The sequence below is a fragment of the Dysidea avara genome, chromosome 6 (genome assembly GCF_963678975.1).
Source record: "Dysidea avara chromosome 6, odDysAvar1.4, whole genome shotgun sequence".
Classification (NCBI taxonomy): Eukaryota; Metazoa; Porifera; class Demospongiae; order Dictyoceratida; family Dysideidae; genus Dysidea; species Dysidea avara.
The window spans coordinates 475,038-502,500 of NC_089277.1; the positions used below are offsets into that span (position 1 = coordinate 475,038).

Below are 27,463 nucleotides of genomic sequence, written 5' to 3' on the forward strand. Positions count from 1 at the left end.
CAAATACTCTTGGTTGGCATTAACAGTTAAACTTTAATCTTCAAAGCTTATTGCTATTCGCTGCAGTACTAGTACTCTGTTAAATAATTCTGTAGAATAAGCACATCTAGCTCAATGTCTAGTGTTACTATGGTTACTGGTACCCACCTGCTAAATAATTATTTTTGTGGGTGCCATAGGAATTTCACAATGAGAAACTAAGAACGTGCTCTTTATTGCTCTCACGGCATGGCGTGGCTATAAAAAAGTACTTTGAAACATCACAATGCTTAGTCTAAATAAGTTACACACTACGACCAACAGGAACTACTGTAAGCAATGTAGTAACCCTCAGGCCCTTAGTAGCACAAGCAATGTAGTAACCCCCCAGGCCCTTAGTAGCACAAGCAATGTAGTAACCCTCAGGCCCTTAGTAGCACAAGTAATGTAGTAACCCCTCAGGCCCTTAGTAGCACAAGTAATGTAGTAACCCCTCAGGCCCTTAGTAACACCCTCACTGTGCTCAGGACACTACAGCTCAGGCCTTCAGGGTTATTAAATTACTTAGTTCCCTTGATCTTGGTTGAAGTATTGAATGTATGCAATATGGGTACCTTGTGTATTGTAGTCAAGAGAATTCAAATATTCATGTAGCAATGACATTAGGTTTAAGTGTTTTGTTTCTGCAGTTCAAACAAACCTTTATTATGCACAAAATATTTAATTACATGATCACCTGGCAAGTACACAAAAAGTTGTGAGCACCAACTTGTAAGCCCATCACAAAGCGAGAAACACCCACACAAGTGTCATAGCGATGTAACTCAGCTACCATTGGACACATAGATTGCTTTGCAACCAGCAGAAATTAACACTTATTTCAGAAAATTATATTTTTCCAACCTACCAATAGCTGAATTTGGTCCAAGAAACATAATTGGGTTAGTCTTAACATACTTTACAACTAAGAAATGTAATTACGAAGGATCACTATACGTAGCTACAAATGAGCTGGACCACAATCTTGTGGTTGTTATTTTACAGAATACCAAGTTAGCTAACTGCCAATTACATGAAAATAAGCTAGCAAGGGGGTAGCACTCCAATATATCCTGTACTCTGATTTTCGTCCTCAGTCAAAACGAAAGTCAAGCAAGAAATTTGCAGTGTAAGTCAAAAGAAAAGCTTCATTTGTAAAGTGTATACCACAATTGATACTTTTAGAATTACAACATAACCGTAATTTTACAAAACTATGCAGGAATTTGGTCAAGAGTCAAGTGCAGATTGTAGCATTAATCAAGGGTGGATCAATTTTGACCACTTTGACCGAGGATGAAGATGTACAGAGTATATTGGAGTGCCACTGCCTTGAGCTAGTTATGCTGTGGCAAGTAGTAGGGATAATGGCATAACTCACCTGCGCATACTTTAGATTTGATAAAAAATACAGTGAAATTTAAAACAAGTTGATGTTATGCTACTTCTAAAAACCAGGCGCCATGCAGCTGACTGACTCATCTAGAATTAACCAAATAAAAATATTATATAGGTGCAATAATACATTATAATTCTCATATTTCATAATTCACAAAATTTTCAAAATTCTTCAACTACATTGCTATGCACTGCTAAGGAAGCACTTGGTAAACAAACTGCTTTTATCGACACATCATGCACAGAATTATTATCTTTACTGTTTTATAGTTAGACTATCACCTTTTTCGACAAATTCTCTCAACAAAAGTCTCAATTCTGCTCATCATTTTCATTCGCATACATAGGGGATACATCCCCTTCCCAACTCGAAGGGATAGGCTAGTCTACGAGGCCTGCACTGTTGTTTTTCAATTGTTAAACGCCTGTAAAACCCAAAGGGAAGGTAATTCACAAAGTCTGAGGAGAGTCATCACACCCATATTTCAGACCACCGAAAGAATCACCTCAAAGCAAAGTTTACCTGTGCGGAAGTTTAATACAGGCCTCAATTAACTTTTACTTCTTATGTAAAAGCTACTTTTCCGTTTAACAATTTTACTCAAGTGGGTTCGTACGGACAAACATGGGAAGATAGGTACACACTACACACACGCCCACACACACTTTTACAAAAACAATTTCAGTAAACCAGGCATGCGCCCACTGCACAGCCGGCCTTTGGCTGGGTGTGGGCACGTGCCTGGTTTAAAACAAGTTGATGTGCTACTTCTAAAAACCAGACGCCATGCAGCTTGCTAACTCATCTGGAAGTAACTATAGGCAGTATATGCTACTATGAATTAACCAACTACATATTACTATTTTACAATAGGGTAGTTTTGGGTTATACAATAATATTATTAGCTAACTCTCATATTTCGTAATTCATGGAATTTTTGTAATTCGTTCAATTACGTTGCTATGCACTGCTAAGGAAGCGTTTGTTAACAAACCGCTTTTACCAACATATTATGCACAAAAGTATCTTCTAAACTGTTTTATATACATATAGTGTGACTAACATGTTTTTTCCCACAAATTCTCTCGACAAAGCCTCAAAGCTGCTCTTCATTTTCGTTTGCATACGTAAGGGATACGCCCCTTTCAGCTCGAAGCGATAGGCTATTCCTGGTAGTGTACGAGGCCTGCACCATTGTTTTTCAGTTGCTAAACGCCTGAAAACCTCAAGGGGAAGGCAGTCTGAGGAAAGTCGCCACACCCATATTTCAGTCCACCGAAAAGAAACCACCTCAGAGCAAAGTTCACCTGTGCAGAAGTTTAATGCAGACTTCATTTCTACTACTTCTTACGTAAAAGCTGCTTTTACCATTATTTAACAATTTTGCTCACGCGGGTGCGTACGGACAAACATAGGTAGATATGTAGATAGGTACACACACACACACACACTTTTACGAAAACAATTTCAGTAAACCAGGCGCACGCCTACAGCAGGCTGTGGGCGTGCGGCTGGTTAATTAAAAATAATAACGGTCTAAATATATTATATTTAAAAAACATAGATCCTCAAAATTTCATACAGGGTTTTTTTCAGACCGTTAGACCAAGAGTTCATAATACAAGTAAGGGAGAGAGCATCTAACTGGAATACATCCAGGAAAATCACTGAGTCAAGTAACACATTAAGCCTGTTCACAGAATAAAGCCTTGATTGACCTTATCAACACCAATAAGTACCAATCAACAGTTCACCAGAAGAAGTATTAATTTGATCAAAGGTAAATTTGACTGAGCTTAACACAGTCGTTTTGTACAGGCTATATTGGAAGCTGGATACTCTCTCCCTTACTTATATTATGAACTCTTGGTTAGACACATACCTGTTGACAATAGCACTTGGCTGGTGAGGTATACCTCCCTTCTTACGTTTCCTTTGAGGCTTAGGCATCACGTGCTTACAGAACAATTCTATCAGCTCTTGTCTGCTACTGTTGCAGTCTACAGGCACGTGGTAGTCTTTTAAAGTGGTCACAAGCTCCTTCACATCCATCAACTCGGGTTGTAATAAATTGTTAAGGCGGGAACTCACCACTACTTCACTGCCACACGGTGCTGGGGCACTATTGCTCGGCGTGGATGGAGCGGCTACTCGTACTGGACTGGGAGGCTTTCTCCATCGTCTCTTTTTCGCGGGTGGTGCCGCCTCGATCTCACTCGAGTCCTCCCCCTTCATGGTGAGCACTAACTAGAAATATGATTGTACCATACTATGGATAAACTTACCTCGCTGGAATTAGCTCGTTACGGAGCAGCAGTGTGTCTGGTTGGTGAAGAGTTATATGTATGGAGAGGTGATAGTGCCAATAATGTGGACCGTGATGCAGTGTATATTTTAAACATTAACAACTGCAAGCGATGGAAGAAGGTTAATACCAAACCTTACCAAGAGGTGGAAGGAGGGATGCAGTCAGAAATATCACCAGGAAACTGTAGCGTAGCCATGTGTGCTGTTGGTGACGTCTTGTACACATTTGGTGGGTGGGTATGTGAACAGTTCTACTACTCTCGCAGTAATGCGCTGCATAAGCTAGACCTGCATGACATGTTATGGCGGAAAGTTGTACCAATTAATCCTAAAAACGGTCCGGGCATGAAGGACAAGTGCGGGATGGTGGAATATAAAAACAAATTGTGTATATTTGGTGGATATGGTTACCAATCTGACCACCAGTTGAAGAATAAACTATGGAGTAAGACACCAGGGGACTTACTGTGTTGGACTAATGAACTACACTTGTATGAGTTGGATACTGGTTAGTAGCTATAGTTATGGTTGTAACCATTTTTTCCTCCAAGGTATACAATATGGATTCCTGTAGTTAATGCCAGAACCCTATGTATTATGCGATAGTATGTATGCAAGTTCTTGAAATTTGGCTCATTTGTAGTACTGCTGGACCCACTAAAAGCATTTCCAAATGTCTGACATATTAACTTTTACCATACATGTTCTATGAGGAAACCATATAAGTGCATATGTTGTGTCTATTCCGAACTTGTATTGGAGCCTAACTGCACACTTGGCACTTTTACTGTCATCACTAACCATAGTTGGTTGGTTGAAATGCTGTTTCTCCTTAGAAATAATCCAATGGCTTGGCTAAAATTGCTCATGTTGTATAGCCTGTTTTATTTTATTTTTGTTTTTTCAAACCAGGCACATGCCCACAGCCAGCCAAAGGCCGGCTGTGGGCACACGTCTAGTTGACTGAGATTGTTTTCGCAAATACATGTGTGTACCTACGTATCTACCTTGTCCGTATGCATCCATGTGAGCAAAATTGTTAAAATGGTGAAAGCAGCTTTTATTTAAGAGAATATAAGCAAAATGAAGGCTGTACTAAACTTCCACACAGGTAAACTTTGCTCTGAAGTGGTTTCTTTTCGGCAGTCTGAAATACGGGTGTGGCAAGTCTCCTCAGACTTTGTGAATTGCCTTCCCTTCCGGTTATACAGGCGTTTAACAATTGAGAAACAACAGTGCTAGCCTCGTAGACTACCAGGAATAGCCTATCTCTTTGAGTTTGGAAGGGGAGGGAGCGTATCCCTACGTATACGAACGAAAATGAAGAGCAGCTCTAAGGCTTTGCGAAGAGAATTTGTGGGAAAACACAATATTCAAACTATAAAACAGTTTAGAAGATACTTCTGTGTGTAATATGTTGTTAAAAGCGATTTGTTTAAGAAGCGCTTCCTTAGCGGTGCATAGCAACGTAATTGAAGAATTGCGAAATTTCATGAATTGCAAAATCCGAGAATTACAATAAAGTAATTATGTATTATTGCACACCAAATCTTATTGGTTAATTCCAAATGAGTTACCTAACTGCATGGCACCTGGTTTTTAGGAGTAGCACATCAACTTGTTACAAGTACAATTCCAAGCTACAATTCAATTGTAGCAGTTTGACCATTACCATCCTGTGCCTGCTACACACTAACAAAACTGATATTAAAGTCACTAAACACCTGGGGGGCTTGAGGCTTGCAACACAAAATGGAGTGAAAGATTCTGTCAACAGCATGAACAAAACTTATGCATGTTGCTTAAATTAATCCAGTGTTCCTGTCTAGTGATTACATCTAGACAACTTTAGCTGCTCCTTTCACTTCAGGTTGTAGTCTGTGGACATTTCTCTCTGCTACAAGTTGTGCAACTTGTGACAGCTGGGATTTAGTGTTATAAATCCACCAAGCTAGGGGATACATTGATTTTGGAATGTAGGGGAGAAGACGTTTTGGTTTTAGCAGTTGGTGGACAGGATCATTGTTAGGGCTAGGTTGGGGTTAGGTAATACATGAGGTGCTAGGGGGTCATTCCCTCTAGGAAAGTTAGTTGTGAAGGTACGTACATGATCTTGGTGAAGTTTCACTGTGCAGCCAGTGAGTGGCCTATAAATGCAGTCAACTTCAGACACTTTTCCAGAGGCACTTATCAAACAGTACGGTAGTACTGTTTAAGTAGGGATTCACCCGAAAATGACAAACACCTCCTAAAATGTGCCTTTAAAAATCATCCTAGGGATATCTTACACCACAAGTCATCTTTACGGGATAATATTAGTCCATCTAGCATAACAAGAAAACACTGGTGACCAGATATAGAATTTTTTTAAGTCTCCAAAACTTGAAATTTCGTCTCACTCAGTCGCTCACTCATTGACAAGCCTAGAGCTGAAACAAAGCAACACACAGTCACCATTTTACGCCACAACAACAAACTCACCAGTGGGATGTGCCTTTTGGAATTCCAAGTGTACACCCTGTGCACCTTGTCTTTCCTTTTATCTTCAATCTTGTCTGCTTCTTCAAGCATCAAAACTAGTGGTGTGCGATATATCGAAAAAATATTGATATCACAATAATTTGTCAATATCGTTGTTGTATTGATTTGTATACTGCTTTAGCAGATTTCAATATTTATGCAAAAGTTTCAATATATCGAAGAATATTTCGATAAATCAACAGCATTTAGTGTGTGATTGCACAATCACACTAGAAATGAAGGTTGGTTCTGTACTATCTAGCCACTTTAAAAACTTGTCTACCAGTTTTCTAAGCTTATTATTCTATGCAATAGTTTTAGAGTGTAAATGTATTTCAAGCATATTTATAAATATGGGCCGCCCACGCAATTACTCCACCCACACAATTAAAAATTATCAAAAATCAAATCAAAATTCCTCTATTTACCCTATTATCGTATCGAAATGACAATCCTGATATCGAAATGACAATCCTGATATCGCACACCACTGATTGAAACCATACCAAGGCATTAATTTTCCGTATCAACACTTCTGTAGACGCCACAATATTATTTCAGAAAGCGCTTATGCTGCTGAAAGAGCTGATGCATTAATAAGTATTACACCTAGAGACCAAGAGTACATAATAATAGAGTAGGAAGGAGAGTGTCTAACTTCACCAAACTCACTGAGCTCAGACCTTGCGCAATCAACTATAGCCACCAAAGGTGACAAATGGCTTGCTCTATGAAGGAGGTTGTAGCACTTCTACTGCTTCAATTAGGAAATATCAACAGTCTTCTGTTCACTTAAAGGTATTGATTTATTACTAGAAGTTTTATGGATTGAAGTAGGAGGGTTTGAGCTCAGTGTGTTTGTATGGATTATATTGAGAGTTAGACACTCTCCTCCCTCTTCTATTATTATGTACTCTTGTCGAGACTAAGCTCCAGAAAACTGAAAGGGCCTGTTTGTTCGAACAACTTCTGGCCTGAGTGATACTGAATAGAACACGGACCATTGTACTGAGACGGGTCATAGATCTGCTGGAGTGCCACTGCTACTACAATCAAAAGTAAGCTATACACACTACGGGCCCAATTTTGGCATAGTACGTACTTTGTTATAGGAACTTAATAGCTAGCTTGCAAGTTACACAGCAACTAACTGTGCTACAACTGAAAAAAACTAAAACTAGTATTTTTTAAATATTATTTAGAAATGAAGTAGGGATCTATGCAATAAAAAGTAGTGAAAAAAGAGATGAATGATAGTATTACAGCATAACTCAATGGGAAAGTCCCTACTTTGGCACATTAGCTATAATTTTGCTCAATACCAAAGTAGGGACTTTCCCACCGAGCTGTGCTGTAATACTATCATTCATCTCTTGTGTCATTACTTTTTATTGCATAGATCCCTACTTCATTTTTAAATTAACATTTTTTTTAAATACTGGTTATTTCTAATTGGTTTAAACATTGTGTGAGACACCATGATGGGGAAAAGTGGAGGGTTAGGGTTAACCCCAGTGTAGTAACATAGCCCCCCAGTGTAGTAACATAGCCCCCCAGTGTAGTAACATAGCCCCCCAGTGTAATAACATAGCCCCCCGGTGTAGTAACATAGCCCCCCAGTGTAGTAACATAGCCCCCCGGTGTAGTAATATAGCCCCCCAGTGTAGTAACATAGCCCCCCAGTGTAGTAACATAGCCCCCCAGTGTAGTAACATAGCACCCCTGGTGTAGTAGCATAGCCCCCCAGTGTAGTAACAGTCCCCCAGTGTAGTTTTATATTACTTTCCTTTAGACCAGTGGAGTGTACCAGAGTGTAGTGGTACCCCTCCTGCCCCTTGTGCTGCATTCAGCTTCACTAAAGTGGATGAACACAGAGTAGTGTTGTTTGGAGGAAGACAGTGTGAAGGAAGAGTGAATGAACTACACATCCTCAACATGGAACAATGGGTATGATCTTGATAGGGTTGATCTTGGTCTTGATAGGGTTTGATCTAGTGATGGTGGTAATCATAAATCATTTATTATGATATATCAAGAGATGTGATGGGGAGCTATGACATCACATAGTATGGTAGTAGTAGGACTAGCCTTTCACTGCCACCTTGGTAGTATTAGCCTTTCACTGCCACCTTGGTAGTATTAGCCTTTCACTGCCACCTTGGTAGTATTAGCCTTTCACTGCCACCTTGGTAGTATTAGCCTTTCACTGCCACCTTGGTAGTATTAGTGAGGTATAACCTAGCCTACAAAAATGCCTTCAATATCACCTAAAATGATGGTTTATACAAAATTTTGTTTAACTGCCTGACCGATGCCTTCAGACAAGCATAACTCAATAACAGCTAAGGCTATGGGCTTGATTTTTTCACTGTTCAATGTTGCTTTAGCCCCACTAGTGCCTTTTGGCATACTGCAGTATGTACAATGCACGTATCATGGACTTGTCGCTTTTCGTTGTCATCCTTAGTGTCCCAGTAAGGTGTCAATTCGTGGTAGCACCGTATGAGGCTTTTGACGTGAATCCGCCGTATTGGCTGGAATCATGCATTCATACTGTGTTCAGAAGTACAGAGCAAATAGGAGATAACAGTTATAAATGCACTATACAGTTATAAACTGTACACTGTGGAGAAAGTGAGACAAATTAGTTTGAATATTTTGTGATTGAGATACTCTAATAGAGCAGTCACTACTCTCAATAGAGCAGTCACTACTCTCAATAGAGCAGTCACTACTCTCAATAGAGTAGTCACTACTCTCAATAGAGCAGTCACTACTCTCAATAGAGTAGTCTCAGGTAATGCGTAACACGCTTCTTCCTTGTTAGTTCCTTTTGTTTTAAACTTCTAGATTCTTTGCTGCTGTTCAATACATTCTTAACCGGAAAAACATCGCCAAAATTACAAATCCATTCCACTAAAGTCGCTTAAGTATTACAACAAATAATTATTATAAGCGCTTTCTGTTTGAAAGTAGTTTATCTTTTTGCTGGTGTGAACGTGTGAAGAATGTGAAGCGGTTTGAAAACAGTTTGGATCAAACCAATTTGATGAAAGCGGTTCAAGTGTGAACACCACTTATGATAATACTTAGTATGTCTCATCTTAGTATCACTATTGTATGTGCTGGTTATTAAAGTGGTAACATTTAATAAACAAAAATAAATATTTAATAAGCATTTCAATGACAATCAATTTTATAGGTAGTTGTGTGTGTTACCATGGCTACGAGTAGCGTGGCCAACATCCTAAAACAATTAAAAGTGTTTCTCAGAAATATTTACAAATTTAATAATGATTTAAAATTCCCAGCTTCACATGGTTCTCATATTGATTTAACAGATTTGGAGTGGACCCATCACTCAGCTTGTAGACATTGATCCATGGCCAATAGCAAGATCATTACACACTGCAGTGTGTTTACAGGACCCCAGCCTGCCATGTAGTAGCCATCGCCAGCTGCTAGTCTTGTGGGGTATGGACCAAGATGCTGAACCTATCAATGATCTCTGGTTACTGGATGTTGATCAGTTACTATGGCGACAGGTTAGTACCTATTTTTTGTGTAACAATTGCTCAACGAATCTCTATAACTAGTTCTTCAGTAATGCATCTAGTTCAGTAGGGCAGCATGCAGTGATCTAGTTGTCAATAGATTGCTACTGTATTTGCCTGTCCACTGAACATGTACTCTACCTATCTCAGTCTTGCACATAAACACCTCTATTAGGGCTAAAGTCTCAACTAGGTACGCTGCTGCACTTACCTTCACCTACCGCAGTGGTCTACCTTTGAGATTTTAATCCCTTGGAGAGGTTTAGACAATCATAGGTTTCTAGAGTCACAAGCTTGTATAGTAACCCTATGCAACTTATTGTGTGTTGTCATGCCAACAGTTACCATGTGGCCAAGGCAATGCTCGAGTGTGGCATAACACGATAGCTTACTACCCATCCCAAGGAGAGGCACATGTGCTAACATTTGGAGGTAGTTCCAAGAACATATTCAGATGGGAGGGTGAGGTCTGCAGATTATCAGATGTAGCAAAGATGGAATTTGGTAGGTGTCAAGAAATAACCTGTGCAAACACACTGTCCCCAGTATAGCCTGTACAAACACACTGTCCCCAGTATAGCCTGTACAAACACACTGTCCCCAGTATAACCTGTACAAACACACTGTCCCCAGTATAACCTGTACAAACACACTGTCCCCAGTATAACCTGTGCAAACACACTGTCCCCAGTATAGCCTGTACAAACACACTGTCCCCAGTATAGCCTGTACAAACACACTGTCCCCAGTATAGCCTGTACAAACACACCGTCCCCAGTATAACCTGTACAAACACACTGTCCTCAGTATAACCTGTACAAACACACTGTCCCCAGTATAACCTGTACAAACACACTGTCCCCAGTATAACCTGTACAAACACACTGTCCCCAGTATAACCTGTACAAACACACTGTCCTCAGTATAACCTGTACAAACACACTGTCCCCAGTATAACCTGTACAAACACACTGTCCTCAGTATAACCTGTACAAACACACTGTCCCCAGTATAACCTGTACAAACACACTGTCCCAGTATAACCTGTACAAACACACTGTCCCCAGTATAACCTGTACAAACACACTGTCCCCAGTATAACCTGTACAAACACACTGTCCCCAGTATAACCTGTACAAACACACTGTCCCCAGTATAACCTGTACAAACACACTGTCCTCAGTATAACCTGTACAAACACACTCTACTGGTGATAGAGAAGTGTTGATAAGGCTAACAAGTGCAAGAAAAAATTAGGAATTTTCCATATGAGTTGGGACTGCAGCAATAAAAAGCACTGAAACAAGCCGCTGAGACAAAACACAGCTGAATGATTGCATTTTAATCCCTACTTTAACCATACATCATAGCAGGCTAAAGTAGGGATTAATAAGCGTAAGTATGGGTCACACCCACTTTCTAGACGACGAGATACGTGAGCCTATGAGGCCTACTACGGTGTTTTTCAGTTGTAGTACGCCTGCCTGAAAAGTGCTCTGGGAAAGCTAGCCATAGAGTCTGTAGAGAGGCGCCATATACAACCGGTTTTAAACTCAGAAAAGAAACCACCTTCGAACCAAAGCAAACACTCTAATCGTTACGCGTGTAGTGGCGATGTTGAACAGGCAGCAGCATATCCCGAGGTGTATCCCAACATTAAAATCACGTGCTTGTCGGGGCGCTGTGCACGTGGTGTGCATGCTTTGATGGAAGCCGTACCCATGAGAGATGGCCACGATAAAGAAGGATCAAAGATAAAACAGTAAGACAGTAGCGCACATATCGTAGGTATTTAATATTGTGAAAGGTTTTTTTCCCTCCACAAAATTCGAAGCGTTTCCGCCAAAGAAGCAAGGTTGTAGCTGTAGCCAGTTTTCCGCTGCGCTTGACTGACCGCATCAGTGAGGCAGTAGAAGATTCGCTAAAATAATTTTTTTTTTAAATTTCGTAGCACCTCATCAGAAACATTTCGGGTCATTCTGAAGGCACATTTGGGCTTGTTTATACCTGACCAATACTGTGAAATGGCCGTGAAGGATTGCTGAAGATGATGTTGGGTAGATTTTTCTTCATGGACCACACCTTCATCGTCCCTACCATACAGTACTATTGTACTGTATGATACCAGACTACTGTGAGATGGTGTTGATGTAATCTGGTTTAATATCATATTCAGGCTTCTTTGTAACATTAAAACTCATTTTATGGTCGACATTCACTAGGAATTGTTTGTAATACAAGACAATTTGTAGCAGCTACTTCACCTTGACTACATGCTCTAACCATATAACAAGCTAATGTGGCCTCGTATCAGTTCAACATGAACATATAATCTCATGTTGGTTTTTGTATCTGGGAGGGGTTTTCCCACAAAAAAGCAGAGTTGATACAACAGCCACTGTGTGTCATTACTTCCTGTCCAAACACCTCATTACTTCCTGTTTGCATACAAGGAATGTAATATTGCAACTATTGTGACCGGCTGAGTGAAAACCGACTTGTATGCATTTTCCTCAAACTTCATTTTATGACTTTTGTTGTCTAGAAGGAAAACCAATGGGCTGTTTTAATGTTTTAGCCATTTCTGGTCAGTGATTTTTGGGGTGATAGCAATAGACAACAAGACGAGCAAAACAATAGATTTGTACAGTGTCTACATGGGAAAATTTACATGCACTTGTTTAATCAATCATAACTCTTGGGCTAGATGGCTTGGGCTAGGTGGCTTGTGCCATCATATTCACCACAAACTAGGATAGTTATCAAGGTATAGTTGTGGCTTAAATATACACCATGCTGTAGTGTGTTCACGTTGAGCTGAATCCTCAAAGACATTTAATAACTCATGGATGATGCAATTACACATGATCTTGAAATTTGGCTCATTTGTAGTACTGCTTGACCTGCTAAAAATATTTCAAAATCTTGTTATTCAAATATTTGACATAATATTTATGACCAATCAAAATTTTCACATTACATTTCCTATGGGAAGCCATATAAGTGCAGTGTCCGTTGCAGAGCGCCAAACCATATATGTGTGTTGTTGACACCTTTGCTGACACCTTTGCTACTACCAATGATCATCTGGTTGGTTGAAATGTTGACTCTTGATAAAAAAATCCAATTTTACATTTTTAGTTGTTTTTCATGATTCAGCTCAATATGAACATACTATAGTAAGCAAGAAGGCTGTTCAAGTTTAGAAATTGCAATGATAAAGTTACATTTTACTGCAGCATAATCAAACTCACATTTGCTTCATGCTACAGAAACAAAGATATTCTTAATCTCATTGAAGAAGCAAATCTATCAGTATATTAGTAGCAATTTCCAACTAACCAATTTTTCACACATATTTTGCTACTTAAATTACACAAACGTTTCACAAGCTGCAGTTCCAGTTAATGGTAGTTGGTGCTTCATACTTCGTAATGCACTTTACTGGATTAAAATCCATGCGGTATTTATTGAAATGTCAAGTCAAAGTTTAAAAAATAAAAATCTCCATATAGAGCCCATACAAATAATTGCGTACGTAATTCTAATTGGAAGAATACGGCATCGGTGATAGCCAAAGTTTGCAAGTGTTTCCACATGAATCTGTGGCAGATGAGGACAAAAAAAATGTTTCTGGGCAAACCTTATACACTGATTTCGAATCTTCCGTGTTTTTTGAGTGGAGGACAATTGAAGTTAGATGATGACAAAAATATGTCCCTTTAAAAGGTAAATCGCCATCTAGCACTGTTCAGAATTCAGCATTACAATCACCCAGGACTTCAAGGCATCCCTCTGCGTCAATGCAAGTATAGTTTGAAGGTGAGCAGTTTGTTGTCTTGCGCGGAATTGTAATATTAGGTTCAAGAATGATATAATCTTTTCAAAAGTGAGACTGGCAGGTGATACCAACCTTACATGGCTTCACACTTACCTGTTGTTATATTCTGGTGTATTTACTGCTGTTTTGATCCATTTTATAGCAGCTTCAGTGATTGTAATTTTGGTTGGAAACTATTTATCATACAGTACAATAGTAACTGTATAGTAGGGACCACAAAGGAGTAGGCGTGGCCCATGAAATAATATCACCCAAAACCAGCCTCAGTTTCCCCTGACGATGATGAGGCAGTATTGGTGAGGTAACACTAAGCCCAAACAAGCTTTCAGATCAACCTGAAACGCTTTCAACAAGTTGCTACAGAATTTTCTAGTGACTGACTGACTGACTGATGCCTTCAGACAAGCGTAACTCGATAACAGCTAATGCTACAGGCTTGATTTTTTCACTGTTTGACGTCGCTTAGGCCCAACAGGTGCCTTTTGGCATACCGCAGTATGTTCATGCACTTACCAGTGTCTCCCTTTGTGTTCCATTCATCTTTGCTGACAGCAAAAAGTGTCGATTTGGTGATAGCACGTCATGGCTTCCCTTCATAACAGAAATTGTCCGTATTTGTCATAGTGGCTATTTTGGTGGCGGAGGTGCTTTCTGTGCAGTTCTTGATTCGTGCTGCTGTGTGGTGGGTTGGGCGTGGTGTACGGCGAAGCGTGGTGGATACTTCACTTTTCTGATGATAATTGATATAATCAGGGCGCGCGGCACCATTTCTTTCTGTATGTGTGGATTGCAGAGGTGGTTTTCTAACAGTTCTTGATTCGAAATGCTGTGTAATGGATTGGACAAAGCTGACAACGAAGCGTAATGGATACTTCACTTTTCAGACGATAATTGGGGCACACGGTGCCATTTCAGATGTGGTATGCGCGGATTCACCAGTCATAATAATTATTAACAAAAAAAGTTAACAAACAAGTACACAGAAAAATTTGGAATTTTCAACTAGAGTAGGGACCATCAATAAAAAGTACTGAAACAAGCTGGAGTAGTGCATGATATTAAATCACAGTAAAACAGTAAGAAGTGTTTTATCCCTACTGTGCTCATGATACCATAGTAGGGATATAACACTTATTGCTTTACCGTGATTTAATATCATGCACTACTCCAGCTTGTTTCAGTACTTTTATCGATGTGCTATGGTCCCTACTCTAGTTGAAAATTCCAAGTGTACTTGTAATTATAAAGTTTACAGTTTGACAAATAAAGCTGAACAGTGTCCAACAAATCTATTTTTAAAATAATATTGGTCTTATATTTTGTTATCTGATTGTCATGTTTCCGAAGTATTTGTTAATTGTGATGCCAGTACTTACCATGTTATATAATATTACTAGTTAGCTATCCCTCAAAATGCATCGGATACCTGTGTGTACTTAGTATTACACAATACACACAGTTTTATCTGTGAATCACTTGCTTTATTCATGTAATATTCTGAGTGGTCAGTCTACAAAGAAGTAGTCACTCTTGAGAGGTTTTACCTAGCTCATATGCTGTTCTCCATAAAATAGTTATGTGGTGAAAATTTCATGTTATTAATACTAAGGCTGCAGCACATGTTGCTGCAGACCTTCAGTGCTGGTCACTGTAAAGCATTAATACAATACAATAATAGTTTCCTATCTAGATTTATGAAACTTTGAATATTGTGTTTGGTGCCATGTGATGTACATAAAAAGCATTGAAAATACTGTACACAAGATCATCACACTGTCAACTTCTTTTGCTTATATCTTTTGATAGGAACCACCGATTGGGGTGGGGTTTACACTAAAATGACCCTGAAAAATAGCACAATATTATTTTGTCATACCAATGAATGTATGGAATGCTAACTATTTAATTTAGTTGGAAATCTCTAATATTAGATATTCCAATTCGAGTCTTCCTTAGGGACCCACTGATTATGCTGGCATAATTATGAGCATAAAAAGTGCCTGAAAGCATTCAGCATCATGCTGGAAGAATTTTTCAGCCGTACTACAAATCCTTGATGGTCAAAATACATATCACAGAAAAAGATATATACTCTAATAGAACAGTCAATAACTCTAATAGAACAACCAGGCAGCTGACTGTTCTATTAGAGTATATATCGATCTTTTCTGTCGTAGTTTTAAAGAGCAAAGATGTGTTTCAGCTGCTTATTATGTGCCCATAACTATAAGTTTATTAGTGAAGGCATAAAGCTTGAACATAATAAGGTTAAAATTTTGAGAAGTGCAGTATAGCATAATAGGTGGGTCCCTTGTCTTCCTTCAGTGTTTACTGAAGCAACTAAAGCATGTTTTAAGTAGGGCTGTAACATTTTGCTACTTTCATGATTGTAGGATGCAACATATCACGATTATGATAACTGTCACGGTGCTACAACTTTACATTAATAGCAACGTGTATGCACTACTTTGTATATAAATTATTTATTTTAACGATACACGATGAAATTGTATACAACTGTTTAACACAATTAAGGCCATAACAGTTAGTTAAATACAAACAGTAGAATAATAGTATCCTTAGAATTTGTAATAGTTAAGCTTTTAACTACGTAATGTAATTATTCACATAATGAACTGTCTCGGAAGTGTGGGCTTGTTCTGTGGATCATGTTCTTCCACAACAGTCCATGCCATTGTATTGAATTTATTATATATTTACATGTGATGTCACAACATCACGATTATTTATATGACATCATGACATCACGATTTAATCTCCCAGCCCTAGTTGTCAGTAGCATGGGCATTTCAATGGCATTTATCAAAACATAAATTATGCAAACAGGTCAGGTTTTCATTCAGTTGGTCCCAATTAGCCACCTTGTGAGATTAAATGTTGTATGATTTACCAAATAATGTGATCACATGATCTTCATTACAGGTGTCAAGAGCCTGTTCAGGAGTTGTGTACTACACATCAGGAGTAACATGGACCAGTATAAACTACATTTGTTACCTGCTAGTATAACTCAGTATATTAGTGATGGAAATTATTGATTGAATTGTTGTGTTAAGTTAATAGTCTTGATGTGCAACATTACAACTCTAACCCTGACAGCAGACATCTTGTCCCCAGCCACCCATGTGCTTGACCACACAAAGATCTTCAAGTGATCTAGTGCATGGGCAACGAGGAACGAGACTACAGACAGTTGACTCCATCTTTACATTGGCAGAGGAACCTTTCCACACAGGATATATAATTATATGATGGCAGTTTTAATACACCATGAAATTTTCTAAGGTGTATTAAGCAGTACAAATTTGAAGACGTCATCCATCCCAGAGTTACAAAGCATTAACTCAACCACTAACATGTATATAACATGCACCAATCTCCCCAACAACACATAATACAACTCTCGTATGAATGAAGTGAATTGATTGAAACTCTGTGAATTATTCACTCATACTATCGTCACTATCAGTAACATCGTCTACTGCATCATCACTATCTTCAAATGCTTCTTGTTCAGCTTCTTCTTCTTCTAATTCTTTGTATTGATCATGATCGGTTTTCACTTCTTGAGCTTCATGTACCTTGAACTATGAGAAACAGAGCATATCAATTATAATAAGGACCGACCAACCAACAGTTTCATGTTATTATTATTATTAGTGCTTTACAGTAGCCACCAAGGTGTCCTGATTATCATAGGTCAGTTTATGTACTAAGGGATACCAGAGTTTATACTACTGGTATGGGGAAACACTTCACTTTTGGTCATATGTACACTAGGGCTGAGTGATACTACTGTTTTAGCGATATTTTGCAAGTATCAATTGTGATACCATGCCGGTACATTACTGTCATTAAACCTACCTGGTTACCCCTACCGAGAGGTATAACATAACCTCAAAGCATGTGTTACAATAACTGTTACTCTGAACAAGGATGATAGTGGCTAGTTTACAATCACCTGTAAGGACTTTCTGCAGGAATACAGAGTAATACACTATGTAGCACCAGCTATGATTGACTTATTTGTAAGTATCGTGAACTCTTTCCTCATTTCACAACCCAATTGTTCCCCTTGCCAAACTACTGTGGTCTGTAGCTGCACAGTGCAGCTACCCAATAACTCATTAAATATAAATACATACGTACATAGCTACATTTGTACATAGCTTACAACTTAAAGTTAACACATACCAGTACTACCATGGCTATTGTTTGATTACATGTTTGAAAATTATACAACTGAGAGTGAGGGCCTGCGTGGTGCACTATTCTAGACCTGCTTGCCCCTAACAGGCCTAAGGGAAAAAACCCTACAGATTTCTCTTTATTTTTTTTTGTCTACCAGGAAAATACCAACCAAACGCTTACCACTCTCAACCTCACACAACACACCATGCTCACAACACTGACACAAAATAAAAGCATGAAATTAAATTGTTGCAACAACTGTATGCATTAAGTCAATTGTTCCTGCAGTAGCCTTCCACTGCTCATGGTCTACACTGTAAGTGTAAGTTAAGGTTCTTCCTGCACTCAACACTGCCACGTCACATTAGGGGGGAGAGGAAGGTAGCCTACACTTAGGTAAAAGCAGCTTAGAATTAAAATTAATTCACACCTCACTACTTAAACACATGATACTCTGCTTGCACATGGAATCACGTGCAATTCTTTGAAATCCGGAAGGAGGCCATTTTCTGCCTAATTCACTTTGCTCAACCGTCAGAAAATTCACCTATTCAGTATTGTGATACTAAAATGGCCATCTCACTTAGCCCTAATGTACACCTCTAGCCTGATTCTACTGATGACAAAGAACTGTTGATAGGTGATGATTGGCAGTGCCCCAGTCTGGAAAAACCCAGTCTAGCTTATTGCAGTATCAAGAAATGTGACCAGACTTGCAAAAACCCGACACAATCGTGCAAGCCTAAATTTATAGTATAGAGCATTGAATACAATGGGTGAAATACTTGTGTATTATTGAAAAAATTACATTAATTTTTTGAATGCCTTTTTCATAGTGAAGGAAAGGTCTAACAATAAAAACCTGGATATCATCTTATTTGCCTGCTCAAGAGGAGTTGGAAAATCTTTGTTTCGTTGTAGTAGACCCAAGGATACGGAAGTTATGAGCATTTGTTTACATCACGTCAAATTGATTGTGCGCAATCAATTTTTCTTCACGAATTCTGCCTTTGTATGCAGTGAAGTAGGGTGAGTAAAGGAGAAACCTAGCTCCATTAAGGCTCCACACTGCACATATGGATTGCCTTTGTATGCAGTGAAGTAGGGTGAGTAAAGGAGAAACCTAGCTCCATTAAGGCTCCACACTCCACATATGGACTGCCCTTGGGAAAAGTCAAGTCTAGCAGATGTGAAATTAGATAGTTTATTCATGTAGCTTTGTGTTCTTGGTGAAAAATCAAATATGAGGACATGAGCAATAATAAGACCGGTTTTCCCAGATCCAGTATTATGAACTCTTGGGGATACTTTGGGACCTTAACTAAAAGTCTGGATTATGATAATTTTCATTGATTTGAGTTTTTTTTCTCTCTCTCTCTCTGAGCAATGGCCTGATAAAAACTTCCATATTTATGTGATGAAACACCTCGTGTGATTTCAACACCTCACTAAGCGTATGTCTACCCATGTCATACAGGCGTTTGAAACAAGACTGCAACGTGAAAACTAGTGTTTCACCAATAATTGGATCGGTATCATATCAGAGCCAATATTGGGTTTTTGGTATCGGATCAATATCAGTTATTTAGGTATTCCGATACTGATTAACAGCCACTCACGCAAATTGTTGTCATCTTAACTATCATCATAAATGCTATGCTAGCAAAACGTGAGGTATAACAGACTGGAAATAGTGTTGAGCATTATTCTAGCAGGAATTGCTTTGAGCAACTGCTACTTACTGGGTTTGCATGAAAAAGATCGAAATACTCTAATAAAACAGCACCTGCATAATAAAATATTCTAATAGAGCAGTCACACAAGCTAACTTGAGAGGTGTGTAAATTGTACGACAATTATCAGTATTGGTATCTGAATTGGTGAAATATACCACTAGGTATTGGTATCGGATCAGTTGGTATTTATCTGTATCGGTGGAACCTTGTGAAAACGAAAAACATGCTGCAAATACTTTTAGTGCTGCCACGATATTTCACCACTAACCCTAACCCTAACCCACGATATATTAATACATTGATAGTATTGATATAACAAGGTGGTGATATGATAAGCTTTTGCTTGTGGTATACATCCAACTTAAATTTAAACTTACAATGAAGACTATGTATATGTTTGTCTTGCAAATGTTACAGTTAGTTCTATCTAATCCAAAACAGCCAAGCTGTAAAAAAAGTGTGCGGCCCTCAGAAAGGCTATGGTGAAAAAAGATGTGAAATCCAAGGTGGCGGCCAAGAAATGGCTGTGATGGTAGATTAATGGTAAAAATTTTAATAATGACAATTCAGGTAAATTTTGTGAAGCGGCACAAAAATTCACCTGAATTGTAGTTATTAAAATTTTTACCATTAACCTACCATCACAGCCATTTCTTGGCCGCCACCTTGGATTTCACATCTTTTTTTACCATAGCCTTTCTGAGGGCCGCACACTTTTTTTACAGCTTGGCTGTTTTGGATTAGATTTCATTTCTTTTTGTATTTGTATACCCCAAAGCCGGCCTATGGCCAGCTTTGGGACTTTTTTAACCTATGTTTTTTTCTTTACTACAGGAAGACGAAAAGATGAAGTAGATGTATATACTTTAAATATTTTATCAGTAAATGTACAAATTATATATATAATACATATGTGACTGGATTTGCGAAAAGGGGCCTTCCACACACAATTTGCCAACTTTGACAATTGATAACTTCAGATTGGAAAGAGCTATTGCCTTGAAATTTGGGCAGTGGTGATTTCTTTGCAGCTGAACTCTCTACATGATGGTTTCTTTGTAGCTGAACTCTCTACAAGGTAACTTCTTCTAGCTGATCTCTCTACAGGGTGATTTGTTTGCAGCTGAGCTCTTTACAGAATGATTTCTTTGTAGCTGAACTCTCTAAAAGGTAACTTCTTCTAACTGATCTTTCTACAGGGCAATTTGTTTGTGGCAGAATTTTATACAGGGTGATTTCTTTGCAGCTGAACTCTCTACATGGTGGTTTCTTTGTAGCTGAACTCTCTACAAGGTATATAACTTCTTCTAGCTGATCTCTCTACAGGGTGATTTGTTTGTAGCTGAACGATCTACAAGGTAACTTCTTCTAGCTGATCTCTCTACAGGGTGATTTGTTTGTAGCTGAACGATCTACAAGGTAACTTCTTCTAGCTGATCTCTCTACAGGGTGGTTTCTTTGTAGCTGAACTCTCTAAAAGGTATCTTCTTCTAACTGATCTTTCTACAGGGCAATTTGTTTGTGGCTGCATTTTCTACAGGGTGATTTCTTTGCAGCTGAACTCTCTACATGGTGGTTTCTTTGTAGCTGAACTCTCTACAAAGTAATTTCTTCTAGCTGATCTCTCTACAGGGTGATTTGTTTGTAGCTGAATTCTGTACAGGTGATTTGTTTCTTTGTAGCTGAACTCTCTACAAGGTAACTTCTTCTAACTGATCTTTCTACAGGGCAATTTCTTCGTGGCAGAATTTTATACAGGGTGATTTCTTTGCAGCTGAACTCTCTACAAGGTAACTTCTTCTAGCTGATCTCTCTACAGGGTGATTTTGTTTGTAGCTGAATTCTGTACAGGTGATTTGTTTGCAGCTGAGCTCTTTACAGAATGGTTTCTTTGTAGCTGACCTCTCTACAAGGTAATTTCTTCTAGCTGATCTCTCTACAGGGAGATCTGTTTGTAGCTGAACTATCTACAAGGTAACTTCTTCTAGCTGATCTTTCTACAGGGCAATTTGTTTGTGGCAGAATTTTATACAGGGTGATTTCTTTGCAGCTAAACTCTCTACATGGTGGTTTCTTTGTAGCTGAACTCTCTACAAAGTAATTTCTTCTAGCTGATCTCTCTACAGGGTGATTTGTTTGTAGCTGAACTCTCTACAAGGTAACTTCTTCTAGTTGATCTCTCTACAGTGTGATTTGTTTGTAGCTGAACGATCTACAAGGTAACTTCTTCTAGCTGATCTCTCTACAGGGTGATTTGTTTGTAGCTGAATTCTATACAGGTGATTGGTTTGCAGCTGAGCTCTTTACAGAATGGTTTCTTGTAGCTGAACTCTCTAAAAGGTAACTTCTTCTAACTGATCTTTCTACAGGGAAATTTGTTTGTGGCTGAATTTTCTACAGGGTGATTTCTTTGCAGCTGAACTCTCTACTTGGTGGTTTCTTTGTAGCTGAACTATGTACAAGGTAATTTCTTCTAGCTGATCTCTCTACAGGGTGATTTGTTTGTAGCTGAATTCTGTACAGGTGATTTGTTTGCAGCTGAGCTCTAAACAGAATGGTTTCTTTGTAGCTGAACTCTCTACAAGGTAACTTTTCTAGCTGATGTCTCTACAAGGTGACTAGTTTGTAGCTGAACTCTCTACATGGTGGTTTCTTTGTAACTGAACTTTCTACAAGGTGACTTCTTCTAGCTGATCTTTCTACAGGGTGATTTGTTTGTAGCTGAACTCTCTACAAGGTAACTTATTCTAGCTGATCTCTCTACAGGGAGATTTGTTTGTAGCTGAACTCTCTACAGGTAATTTGTTTGAAACTGAACTCTCTAAATGATGGTTTCTTTGTAGCTGAACTCTCTACAAGTTAACTTCTTCTAGCTGATCTCTCTACAGGGAGATTTGTTTGTAGCTGAACTCTCTACAGGTGATTTGTTTGAAACTGAACTCTCTAAATGATGGTTTCTTTGTAGCTGAACTCTCTCAAGGTAACTTCTTCTAGCTGATGTCTTTACAGGGTCACTAGTTTGTAGCTGAATTCTCTACATGGTGGTTTCTTTGTAACTGAACTCTCTACAAAGTAACTTTTTCTAGCTCATCTTTCTACAGGGTGATTTATTTGTAGCTGAATTCTGTACAGGTGATTTGTTTGCAGCTGAGCTCTTTAAAGAATGGTTTCTTTGTAGCTGAACTCTCTACAAAGTAACTTCTTCTAGCTGATGTCTCTACAAGGTCACTAGTTTGTAGCTGAGCTCTCTACATGGTGGTTTCTTTGTAACTGAACTCTCTACAAGGTGACCTCTTCTAGCTGATCTTTCTACAGGGTGATTTGTTTGAAGCTGAACTCTCTACAAGGTAACTTCTTCTAGCTGATCTCTCTATAGGGAGATTTGTTTGTAGCTGAACTCTCTACATGATGGTTTCTTTGTAGCTGAACTCTCTACAAGGTAACTTCTTCTAGCTAATCTCTCTACAGGGAGATTTGTTTGTAGCTGAACTCTCTACATGATGGTTTCTTTGTAGCTGAACTCTCTGCAAGGTAACTTCTTCTATTGATCTCTGCACAGGGCGATTTGTTTGTAGCTGAACTCTCTACATGGTGGTTTCTTTGTAGCTGAACTCTACAAGGTGATTTTTTCTAGCTGAACTATCTCTTTCCACAGTTGCATGAACTCCCTACAAGGTAACTTCTTCTAGCTGATCTCTCTACAGGGTGACTTGTGTGTAGCTGATCTCTATACAGGTTTCTTATTTCTAGCTGATCTCTTGAATTCTCTTCCAGGTGACTGCTCTATTAGGATGACTGCTCTATTAGGATGACTGCTCTATTAGAGTATCTCGATCTCGCACTTGCTGCACCAAGTTGGATTTCGTGTTGTAACTCCGTGGCTTTAAGTCTGATTCTTCTACACCATTGATGAGCCTTTCTAAGATGATTACTCCATCTGTACAACGATTTTCAAAGCATTACCCCAAGCGGTTTATCTGGTAGGCGTGGCAAGCAGTCGTTTTTTTTTATTAGCTAATCTCGATTGCGTAATTGTTACACACTGTTGGTTTTTTTGTTGTATCTTCCTGTTTTTTAGCTCGATTTCTTTCAAACCACAAAAGGTTTGAGGTTCAATAGTTAACCTATTCACCTACCGATTTCCAGCTTCTTCCCATACGCAGTTTACCCTGTAGGCGTGACAACATATTGGTGTTATTTTTCGTGAATAATCGCTCATAACTCTTTGCCTGTTTATCGTATTCCAGCCAAAGTTGGTACCAAGATGCGCCCTTATATCCCCCTTCTGTGTGCCAAATTTCAAGGCAATCGGATATGGCGTTCGAGTTTTATAGCAGTTTTTGTAAGTGTGCGACAAGAAAAAGAAAAATAAGAAGAAAAAAAACACGAAGAAACTGAGCCAATTTTTGAAGTCGCATATCTCGGGAACGCGCGAAGCGATTTCGCTCAAATTTGGAATGTGGAGTGCTGCAGTTGGGGGGCATGTCCACAGCAAAAATCGTCTTGTTTCATCAAGGAAGCACAGAGCTACGAAGGTGCGAAAATTGCGTTTTCTTTCTTCCTGTCAATATACTCACGGGTGTTACGCGCCGGCTTCTTGGGCCGCACGACACACTACCGTGTGTCTTGATATCGTGATATATGTAATAGTTGTATCATGTACCCGAGGGCACGTGATACACAACTGATATGTACCATGTAGGCTAATAGCCTACTGTGGTGGGCGACTAATCACCCAAGCCAATATGAGGCAACCCGCTGGATATGTTATATAGACAGTCTTGTAAAATTCGATTATGGGTCAGCAGCAAGTAACGTTGCAGTTACGTTTGTTAACATAAACGGGAAAATCCTATGAATATCACAGAAACACTCAATTTTGCGATTTAACAAGTGTTTCAAAGTTGCTACATCGTTTAACCACTGTTTACAATGTTTCCTAAACATCCAGAGGGGTAAGCTTCGCTGTAGAGTGGTTACCTCGTGATATACGAAAAGTGGGCGTGGTATGTAATCAAACACGCGGACACGCGATTGTAAATTAACCATGACGCTAGTTCTCACCTTAAACTTCCGTTTGTCAACTCATAGGGTGGTAAGGGTGTCGAATCGCCTTCGTATGAGTGCTGTAGAATGCAAAATCCGGTTCATGGTTTTCATCACGTGAGTAATAATAAACTCCCACAATCGAATACTGCCAGGATTCTTATAAAAACAAACAACGTTACCTCATCAGATATATCAAGGCCATGGTACATTTAAATGTATCATGGCCAGCCATGGTTTATTTTTAATGTACCATAGCCAGCCATGGTTTAACTTAAATGTACCATGGCCAGCCAGGGTTTATAAGATATGTACCCTGGAATTTGGCTTTGAAGTTAGGTGGTTTCATGGTACATGTTCATATACAATATAGCCTAAAGCAAGACACTGTGGTCACAAAATTAATGTTTAAATTCGTATTACAAGCGCTAGAAACATTATTTCTAACAAAAGGCTCCGTCAGGACCTAGACAAGAAGCCAAACTAGTGATCCGTTTATACAAAATGTTAACAACTTGTTCGACAGTCCTGATTTTTGGTTCAGGAAAATATCGCCATTTAGTCAGCAATATTCTCCAAACAATTTAAGCCTGTGGCATACAACACAACACCAAGCCCGCCTGAATTACAGAACAAACTTTTTGTTTGACAGTCACTCACTATCCTGTAACCTTAAAAGGAAAAATAGACTAACAAGATTTCAGTTAACCAGTAATGTCAACAAAGAGTACAAGTGGGGCTCGGTTCACATCACAAATGTGGGAAAGAGTTGCAACAGATGATGTATCTTGAAGGGTGTGTGGCCTAACAATGAAAATAATTATTTAACAAACAAAAACAAGATATGTTGTGCTACTTCTAAAAAACCAGGTGCCATGCAGCTAGCTAACTCATTTGGAATGAACCAATAAGATTAATTAATTTATTGTAATTCTCGGATTTCGTAATTCATGAAATTTTCGTAATTCTTCAATTACGTTGCTTTGCATTGCTAAGGAAGTGCTTCTTTTAACAACATAATACGCACAGAAGTATTTTCTAAACTGTTTTATAGTTTGACTATTCTGTTTTTCCCACAAATTCTCTCGACAAGGCCTCAGAGCTTTGTCTCTTCATATTCGTTCGTGTACATAGGGAATATGCCCCCTTCCCAAATCAAAGAGATAGGCTATTCTTGGTAGTCTAAGAGGTTAGCATTGTTGTTTCTCAATTGTTTAAACGCCTGTAAAACCCAAAGGGAAGGCAATTCACAAAGTCTGAGGAGAGTCGCCACACCCGTACTTCAGACCGCCAAAAAGAAACCACCTCAGAGCAAAGTTTACCTGTGTGGAAGTTTAGTACAGCCTTCATTTTGCTTTTATTTCTTACGTAAAAGCTGCTTTTACCATTTAACAATTTTGCTCACATGGGTGCATGCGGACAAACATAGATAGGTAGACAGGTACATAGGTACATACACACACACACACTTTTACAAAAACAATTTCAGTAAACCAGGCTGGCTGTAGGCATGCGCCTGGTTTGAAAAATGTAACAGGCCTTTCAAACTACCCTGTCAATTTGAAAGGGGTCATCTTTGTGTGTAGAGAAAAACAATTTCATGCTATGCTACTTCTAAAAACCAGGCGTCATGCAGCTAGCTAACTTATCAGGAATTAACCACCATAGATAGTATATGAATTAACCAACTATGTATCAATACCGTACTGTTTAAGTACTCCCGAAACGATGCGCACCACCAAAAATACCACCTTTTAAAAACCAGCTTAGAAACTTCTTACACGAAGAAAATCACCTTTACGGAATAATATTAGCCCATCTAACATCAAGTGTAGCATTAAAAACAAGACAATGCTTACTGGCGGCTGGAAATTGATTTTTTTTTTTAAATGTCAAAACTCTAAATTTCGTCCCACTCACTCACTCCACTCACTCACTCACTCACTCCACTCACTCACTCACTCCACTCACTCACTCACTCACTCACTCCACTCACTCACTCACCACAGTCACAAGCCTAGAACCCAAATGAAGCAGCACACAGTCACCATTTTACACCACAACAACAAACTCACCGGTGGGATGTGCCTTTTGGGGTTCCGATGAGTGTATGCCCTCTGCGCCTTGTCTTTTCTTTTATCTTCAATCAGGCTGCTTGTCTTCTTCATCCAACGAAATCATAACAAGGCGTTAATTTTCCATATCAAAATTTTCTTTAAGCAGCATAATGGACGCCACAAAATTATTTAAGATGCTTAGACTACGCTACTGTACTCCACGATAGGTCACAAGATCACACCCATTCTTTATTCTACGTATTATCAATCTATCGATCGAGACCACAACAACCACGCCCCTTTTACGCTAGCTGTATTTCTGACCACACCTTCAAGTTGGTAGGCTGATTCGAGATACCCTAGTTTAATAATCAATCGAAGCCACAATGATTACACCCTTTTTTGGGCAAAGCACACATCTTTGCAGGCTGACTCGAGATATTCTAATACAGCAGTCACCCTAATAGAACAGTCACATGTTTATAACTATAGTATGTTCACGTTGAGCTGAATCCTGAAAAACGGCTAAAAATTAAAGGTGGATTTTTTCTCAACATAGTTAACATTTCAGCCAACCAGATGATTATTGGTAACAGCAAAGGTGTCAACAACAGACATGTACGGTTTGGCTCCATTACAAGTTCGGGAAAGGGCTGTATTGGACACTGTACTTATATGGCTTCCCCATAGGAAATGTATTGTGAAAATTTTGATTGGTCGTAAATATTATGTCAAACATTTGAACAAAAAGATTTTGAAACATTTTTAGCGGG

The 27,463-nt window shown here is 38.9% G+C and overlaps 3 protein-coding genes across 5 annotated transcripts in view; 1 reads left to right on the plus strand and 2 right to left on the minus strand.

The window, feature by feature from the left end:
* LOC136258950 (uncharacterized) overlaps positions 1–3,693 on the minus strand; it is a 17,071-nt gene extending 13,378 nt beyond the window's left edge. Inside the window, exon 1 of the mRNA XM_066052341.1 lies at positions 3,300–3,693. Coding sequence (XP_065908413.1) covers positions 3,300–3,652 — 353 coding nt within the window. The 5' untranslated portion in view covers positions 3,653–3,693. The remainder of the gene's footprint in view (positions 1–3,299) is intronic.
* Positions 3,514–16,720, plus strand: LOC136258946 (kelch domain-containing protein 2-like). Its single transcript, XM_066052338.1, has 5 exons — positions 3,514–4,232; positions 8,037–8,191; positions 9,586–9,789; positions 10,140–10,302; positions 16,583–16,720. Exons 1-5 carry the CDS (start codon positions 3,689–3,691, stop codon positions 16,696–16,698), a joined length of 1,182 nt encoding a protein of 393 aa, XP_065908410.1. The 5' UTR covers positions 3,514–3,688; the 3' UTR covers positions 16,699–16,720.
* Positions 16,721–17,052: 332 nt separating this feature from the next.
* LOC136258943 (translocation protein SEC63 homolog) overlaps positions 17,053–27,463 on the minus strand; it is a 31,034-nt gene continuing 20,623 nt past the window's right edge. For all 3 annotated transcript variants that reach the window (XM_066052333.1, XM_066052332.1, XM_066052334.1), the window contains exon 21: positions 17,053–17,247. In XM_066052333.1, coding sequence (XP_065908405.1) covers positions 17,101–17,247 — 147 coding nt within the window. In that variant the 3' untranslated portion in view covers positions 17,053–17,100. The remainder of the gene's footprint in view (positions 17,248–27,463) is intronic.

Excerpts from the sequence above, each read along its gene's own strand:
- LOC136258946 (XM_066052338.1), top strand. The coding sequence starts at position 3,689 with ATGGATAAACTTACCTCGCTGGAATTAGCTCGTTACGGAGCAGCAGTG. Across the intron at positions 8,192-9,585 it reads TCCTCAACATGGAACAATGG|ATTTGGAGTGGACCCATCAC; the intron begins GTATGATCTTGA and ends TTGATTTAACAG. Across the intron at positions 9,790-10,139 it reads ATCAGTTACTATGGCGACAG|TTACCATGTGGCCAAGGCAA; the intron begins GTTAGTACCTAT and ends TCATGCCAACAG.